Here is a 7,884-nt window from a genome sequence, read left to right as displayed (position 1 = left end):
ATATTCAACACAAAAAAACTGTGACAATTTGTTGTTGACAAAGAACAGCTGGACATATAAAGAGCCCCATTACGTTCAGTAGCTTATCAAACCTAAATCCGGCCCTGTTCCTATCCCCAGCTTTTCCCAGTGTGGAGATAAAGCGATGGGAAAGATGTCTTCTTGCTTAATTTTTTGAGTGTCTGGTTGGTACAGTATTTGCTTGTGGCTCTCTAGGCTGAGAGTGAGTGACTGGCCCAAGGTCACCCAGGGAGCTTCATGTCTGAGTGAGGATTTGAACCCTGGTCTCCCAGAACCTGGGACGCAAGTGGCGCTGTGGGTTAAACCACAGAGCCTAGGACTTGCCGACCAGAAGGTTGGCAGTTTGAATCCCTGCAACGGGGTGAGCTCCCGTTGCTCGGTCCCTGCTCCTGCCCACCTAGCAGTTTGAAAGCAAGTGCAAGTAGATAAATAGGTACCACTCTGGCAGGAAGGTAAATGGTGTTTCTGTGCACTGCTCTGGTTCGCCAGAAGCAGCTTAGTCATGCTGGCCACATAACCCAGAAGCTGTACGCCGGCTCCCTCGGCCAATAAAGCGAGATGAGCGCCGCAACCCCAGAGTCGGTCACGACTGGACCTAATGGTCAGGGGTCCCTTTACCTTTACCTCCCAGAACCTAGTCGGACACTCTAACCACTAAACCACACTGTTAAGAGTAGTTATTAAGGCAGCAAAGTCCTTCCCTGTTTCTAAGGTTTCTGTGACAGGCTGCTGTTGAAGATTTAAAGCAGAGCTGAAGGCCTCCTGCTATCCTTCCCAGGGGTTGCTAGACTTCAGCTCCCATCAGCCTCCAACAAATTTCACAATAATCAAAGAATCACAAAGTTGGAATGGACCTGAAGGGTCATCTTGTCCGATCTCCTAAAAAGCAGGAATTTTCCTCCCAATGGGGCTTGAACCCACAACCCTGAGAGATTAAGAGTCTCATGCTCTATGGGCTGAGTTATTCAGGCGTGGCTGTGCTGATGGGAGTTTGAGTCCAGCAACATCTGGGAAGGTGAATGGGGTCTCCAGCTGTCTCTCTCAGTCGAACCTACATTGCAAGATTGTTGTGGGGATTAAATGAGAAGGATGGGGGAGAACCATGTGTGCTGTCTTGAGCTCCTTGGAGGCAAAAGGTGGAATGCAAATTATATATAGTCCCCCTCAAAAATCCTGGGAACTGTAGTTTATCCCTCACGTAGCTACAAGGCCCAGGACCCTTCACAAACCACAGGGATTTTATTTTAATTTTTTGTGTGGGGATCCAGTGTGCTTTAAATGTATTGTGTGTGCACATCAACCATCTTCTGCAAACCACTTGGAGGGTTTCTTAAAATCAAACGATATATAAGTTTTGTTAAATCAATCAATAAACCCTTCCTGATTTAAAAGTCCTGGAGCAGGGTCAGGAAAAGGAAAAGAGTGTCAATTCACCCCCTTTCTTTAAAAAGGAACTGTAATGGCTAATATGTGCATTTTGCACACAAACCTTCTGCTGTAGAAGGAAGTGTGGGGCAGATGGGGCTTGTGTCAGCATCGCCCCTGAGCCAGTGCCACTAACTGGACTCATCCACTTCAGCCCGACTGGGCTAGGCGAGCTGGGTAGCACTTCCAGAGACCACCTTCTGCACAGGAACAGGTCAAAGTGCTGTGGACTCACAGCTTAGAGTTGTGAGCACCGGATTCACTCCAACAAGAAGACAGTCGTCGCACAGCAGAGTATAGCAGAGTCTAGCAGAGCATAAAAGACTCGGAGAGCAGCTCTGTAGAATATCTTCTTTATTCTATCTACAACTATTATACAACTATATACAGAGCTAAATGAGCCTAAGCATAAATGAATGCTAAACGGCACTGAGTGTCTGCAGCTGCTCTTAGCAGCAACCTTATCTAAACACACAATCTCTAACACTCAGTCTCTCTCTCTCCGACACACTGACTGACCCACTCACTGACTCACTGACCCTTTGATGTGGTGCTGGAGCAGAATAAGTAGAGAGCAGAACACGCCTCCTCCTCTCTGCAGAATCAGCAGACTCCTCAGGAGATTCTTGGATATGGGAGGGGTGAAATCTCCTCAGCTTGTTGACCTGGGAAGGCAACTCATATAGGAGAAGGACAACTCTGATCCTATACCTCTGCTGTCTCACGGGACAGGAGAAGAAAAGGCTGTGCGTCTCCTTCCAGCAATTCCTGCAGCCAAACTGGTGCCAAACGTCTTGCTTTGCTTTCCTGTGGACGGAGAGGGGAGGCTTTGTCGTCTGGGGAGCCCAGGACCTCCATGCACACTCTGCCCAGGGCATGTACCCCAGGGAGGCCACTACTAATGCAGCAGTTTGACTTCACCCCCAGGGGCTCACGAGACAGATGCCGACCCCTCAAGGTGGTGCCCAAATAAAGAATACAGTGATACCTTGGGTTACATACACTTCAGGTTACATACGCTTCAGGTTACAGACTCCGCTAACCCAGAAATAGTACCTTGGGTTAAGAACTTTGCTTCAGGATAAGAACAGAAATCGTGCAGTGGCGACGCAGCAGCAGCAGGAGGCCCCATTAGCTAAAGTGGTGCTTCAGGTTAAGAACGGTTTCAGGTTAAGAACAGACCTCCAGAACGAATTAAGTGCTTAACCCGAGGTACCACTGTAATTGCAAATAAAATAACAACAAAAACCACCCCACTAACAATTGATTACGAACCGGCATTTATGTCATAGAGTCATGGAGCTGAAAGGGACCCCAGGGTCATCTAGTCCAGGCATAGGCAAACTCGGCCCTCCAGATGTTTTGGGACTACAATTCCCATCATCCCTAGCTAACAGGACCAGTGGTCAGGGATGATGGGAATTGTAGTCCCAAAACATCTGGAGGCCGAGTTTGCCTATGCCTGGTCTAGTCCTTGCGATGCAGGAATATTTTGCCCAACGATTAAGCGTCTCCCTCCAAATCACAGCAAATAAGGTTATTCTTGCACTACCAATTGCGAATCATTCCAAACAAAACCACTGCATTGCTTTCCGAATTAATTCCGAATTATTTCCAAAGAACCGCACCGCTAACGATTCATTTCCTATGGGGGAAGAACAGTCCTCCGCCCCTCCCTCACCTGCCTTGAAGGCCCCGCCCCTCGCGCAGGTCACAAAGACCCGCCCCCTGCCCTGCGCCGGGATCGCATCCTTCCTCGCCCCTCCCACTTCCGGGTTCCCACCTCCCACCTCCGCGCGGGGCACGCTGGGACTCGCAGTCCCCTGGCTCTACTTCTACGTATGCCTTGGCGAGAGTAGCTGCGGGCCGAGGAAAACTACTTTTCCCGGCGTGCCCCGCGCCGCGGCTCCGCTGCAGGGTCTGTGCCGTCGCCTCCGCCGGGGCGGAATGTCCGAGGGTGCGCGCGCGGGCGTGGGGGCGGGGAGTGCGCTGGGTCTCCTTCCGCCTGAGAGGAAGAGGAGGAAGAGGATGGCGGCAGCCGAGAAGGAGGACGAGGCGGCGGCGGCGGCGGCAGCCGAGGCCGTGAGGCGGTAGCGAGCGAGAGACAGCGAGCTGAGAGCGAGAGAGAGTGTCCGAGCGCGGCCCTCCCTCCCTCCGTCCGTTTTTCTCCCCTCAGGATGTTCGGGCGGTCGCGCAGCTGGGGAGGCGGCGGGCACGGCAAGGCCTCGCGGAACATCCACTCGCTCGACCACCTCAAGTGAGTGTTCGGGGCGGGAGAAGGCTGTGAGGGAATCATATGCCGGAGGGGGGAGGGGCCTCGAGGCAGGTGGGCTCAGGTGGACGCCCCTCCCCCACTCGCCTCCCAACTGCCTCTGGGGCTCCTCTCACGCGGGACCCGCTATACGCCCCCTCCCCAAAAGGTCCTCACTTCTACGAACCCCAGGAGTTCCCAGAATTCAGATATCCGGACTGTGTGCAGGGCCGGATTTAGGTTTGATGAGGCCCTAAGCGACTGAAGGCAATGGGGCCCTTTATATGTCCAGCTGTCCTTTGTCAACAACAAATTGCCGCTGTTTTTTGTGTTGAATATATGCTATATGGTAGTTTACAGACCTAATAGGTATCTAAAGCCATTTGCACATAACAAATAGGAGCCTACACAACACTGTTGCTGTATGTAGATTTTATTTTATTTGCTTTTTAACTTATAGTTTGGAAATGTACATCCAGTTTTTCCCCCTTTAAATTTTTTTCGAGGGCCCCAAGAGAATGGGGCCCTAAGCTATAGCTTGTTTAGCTTATACTGTATGTAAATCCAGCGCTGATGGTGTGCACAAGCAAGGTTCCTGCAATGCGGGGGGTGAGGTGGGCTAGATTGAAATTGAAATATTGTCACTTGTACAACTTGTATACAGTGAGATTACACAGATTATACAGTGAGATGACCCCCGGAGGGTCCCCTTCCCACTCCAGGATTCTGCGATTCCATGAGCAGCCTTATAAGTGAACTTCGCTGTTTTGCATTCGCGTTTCTGGCAGCTGGTTGGCCAGGGAGGGAGATCAGACAAGTGGGGGGAGCGTTTTTTTCCACTTGCCTGCTTTTCTTCTTCTTCTTCTGAGGTTTCACAAACCCTGATCCTTTTGAAGTCAAGGTTGTGTTGGTTGGGAACTTGTTGGAAATTTCCACATAGGAATCAGTTATGCAAACGCTCACCTGAGGAGCAATTCTCTGACAGCACATTGTTTTCAGAGGGCAGGACCTGTGTCCATGTTTATATATTTGTTTGCTTATTGCATTTAATATCCCATTTCTCCCAATGACCTCAAGGTGGTGTATGTGGTGACTGGCCCCCAAGGTCGCACCCAGTGGGCTTGTATCTTTATATAACATATCTTTCCATATAAATATTTTTGTATGTGAGAGAGAGGCTTTAAGAGAGAGAGAGAGAGAAAAGACCCTTGAGGAAGTAACGAGGGAGAGTAATGTGCAATGTGTATGTACTCACGTTTTATTAGTATTTGTAGCCAGTGACCATTAACAATATCAACACTAATTCTTACATGTAAAAGCACCATTGGTCCAATAAGGCAAAGATAAACCTCTAGAATACAAATAGGATTTAAAGCATTCATTTGGCTTCTATGGATACAAAATTAGATATAAAAGATTTTAAAAATATCAGATAATGAATCCATTCAGATAGCATGTACATAAATATGTGTCAATGCTAGTATATCCTGTATGTGTTATGTTTAATATAGGTAAATATGTATTGCATTATTCCCACCTTTTTCTCCAAGGAGCTGAAGGTGGAGTACATAGGGTCTTTTCTCCCCTCTTTATCCTCACAACAACAAGCTTGTGAGGTATGTTAGGCTGAGGTCTCACTCTTGAGCTTCATTACTGAGTGGGTGAGCTCTAGCTACAACCATCCATGGGTGTAGAAGAGGCCTGCTGAAGGAAAAAAGTTGTATTGGGGGCTCCTTTTTTTACCTTGGAGGAAAGTGATTAAGGAAGGGCTATATGATGATGGTGTATAAATCATGCATGGCATGGAGATAGTGGCTAGAGAACAGTTTTTCTCAATCTCCGGTCACATTATAACTTGTGGAAATCCATCGGAGCTGAATGATGGAAGGTTCAAGGCAGATAAAAAAAGGACTTCTTCACATAGCACATAGTTTAACTATGGAACCCATTTCCACAGGAGACAGTGGCAGTCACCAACTTAGAACGCTTTGAAAGAGGATTAACCAAATTCATGGTGGACAAGGTGATCAATCTGCCTGCCCTCATGGCCCATCCATACCTCAGCTTAATGCACATTGTAGACCCCTAAGTGCCTCCTTTAATTCCGCCTTGTGCATGAGGCGATTTCTGCTCCCTAAATCTGGAGATTGCCCTATGTTTTGTTAATCCAAATAGAAGAGCTGCATCAACTGCATAGAGAATCTCCAGATTTTGGGAAGAGAAAGTATGGGACAGCCGTTGTTGGAGGAGAAAGCCTCATGGATGGGGTGGGTGAGAATTAAAGGAGGCACAATCTACATTAAACCAAGGTATGGACGAGTCCTTAATGCCACTTGCTGGGAAGATATAGAGAGCGCTGTTGTGTTCAGGTTCTTCCTGCTATCTTCCCAGGGGCATCTGGTTGGCCACTGTGAGAGCAGAGTTCTGAACTAGATGCACTTTTGGCCTGATCCAGCGGGCTCTTCTTATGTTCTTATGGTTGGATGGACTGACTGGAGTGACATGATTTGTATTAAGTTTATGAGGTGCCTGATTAAAAATCAAATTCTCTTGATGATGTACACAGTAAAGGAGGCCAAATTAAAAGGAAACCATGCAACAGCTCAATAAAACCATAAATCAATAAAACCAACCCAGCAATAGGCAAGATCTAGCCATAAAGTTCATCATAGCCAGTTGCAAATTAAAACGCCAGCAGCCAATTCAACTAAACACAGCACAGGTTGCCAGTCCAATTGCCAGTACTGTATTCTGCAGAGGCAATAATAATATGAATGATGTTAAAGGAAAGGTGCCCATCAGATCAGTGGCCCATCTCGTCCAGCGTCCTGTTCTCACAGTGGCCTGTGGGAAACCCACAAGTAGAACCTGAAAAATATTTCAGATCCTTCTCTAAGTAACATTTTGCTTTCCTCATATTTATTTACCTATTTAATTTACAGAGCTGCCACATAGCAGAAGTACTCTAGGAAGCCAGCGATGTGGTGTTAGAGTAGGACTTGGGAGATCAAGGCTCAAATCCTTACCCAGTCATGACCTGGGTGACCTTGGAGTCAGTCACAGCCTCTTAACCTACCTGACAGGGTCGTTGTAGGGATTAACTGAGGAGGGGGATGAAAGGAAAAGGTGGGATCTAAATGCAATAAATAAGCTCTTCTGATTACCTGCTTTAGAAAGCTGGAAGGCCAGCCAGATGGAGAGGTCAGTCACCAACCTGGTGTCCAGAGATCTCCACAGGGTCACAATTGGACCTGCGTCAGTCGCAAAACGTGTCTAACATGGAGAGGTGCACCAGCTCTGATACAGGAGGGATTATGTGTCTATCATGACTGATAGCCTTCTCTAATCCTCTTTTAAGCCATCTAAGTTGGTATCCATCAGCATATCTTGTGGGAGAGAATTCCATAGTTTATGTACCATGTGAGGAAGAACTAACTTTTGTCTGCCCTAAATCTTCCAATGTTTAGCTTCACTGAATGTCCCCCATTGGATTCTAGTATGTAACTTTTTTTGAATAAGGAAAGTAGAATACAGTTTACTGTTTTGTGTTGAGAACGCAACACATATTGTGCGTGTATATGTGTGCGTGCATGCATGTACACATATGTTTGCATGTTTGTATATACAGTGGTACCCCGCAAGACGAATGCCTCGCAAGACGGAAAACCCGCTAGACGAAAGGGTTTTCCGTTTTTCAATGCGCTTCGCAGGACGAATTTCTCTATGGGCTTGCTTCGCAAGACGAAAATGTCTTGCGATTCTTGCGATTTTTTTTCACTCCCCACCCCCTTTTTCTAAGGCACTAAGCTGCTAATAGCCTTTTAGCAGCTAATCCTCTAATCCCTTAAGCCTTTAATAGCCGCTAAACCGCTAATAGCGCTAATCCGCTAAGCTGCTAATAGGGTTGCTTCGCAAGACGAAAAAAACGCTAGACGAAGAGACTCGCGGAACGGATTCTTTTCATCTTGCGAGGCACCACTGTATGTATATATACACATACACACATGTGTAGTGGTTAAAGTGTTGGGGAGACTGTGGTTCAAATCCCCATTCAGTCACGAACCTCACTTGGTGACCTTCATCCAGTCACTCTTACTCAGCTTAACCTACCTCGCAGGGTTGTCGCAAGGGGAAAAAAGGGAGAGGATCCAGCTATATATCCAGTCTTCAGATCCTGGGAGGAAAGC

General features: G+C 47.6%; 2 protein-coding genes across 8 annotated transcripts in view; both read left to right on the top strand.

The window, feature by feature from the left end:
* Positions 1-7,884, top strand: part of CIITA (class II major histocompatibility complex transactivator) — a 1,021,617-nt gene that overhangs the window by 57,830 nt on the left and 955,903 nt on the right. The gene's annotated exons all lie outside the window — the stretch shown is intronic.
* CLEC16A (C-type lectin domain containing 16A) overlaps positions 3,240-7,884 on the top strand; it is a 92,484-nt gene continuing 87,839 nt past the window's right edge. For all 6 annotated transcript variants that reach the window (XR_014504904.1, XR_014504905.1, XM_083413366.1 and 3 more), the window contains exon 1: positions 3,240-3,703. Coding sequence is in view for 4 of the 6 variants with exons in the window: in XM_083413366.1 (XP_083269492.1) it covers positions 3,624-3,703 (80 nt within the window). In the remaining 2 variants the exon portion in view is untranslated. The remainder of the gene's footprint in view (positions 3,704-7,884) is intronic.

This window comes from Podarcis tiliguerta, assembly GCF_965153285.1.
Source record: "Podarcis tiliguerta genome assembly, chromosome: 14".
Taxonomy (NCBI): domain Eukaryota; kingdom Metazoa; phylum Chordata; class Lepidosauria; order Squamata; family Lacertidae; genus Podarcis; species Podarcis tiliguerta.
Note: the sequence above shows the minus strand (reverse complement) of the source record. Positions and strands in the feature narration are given on the sequence as shown.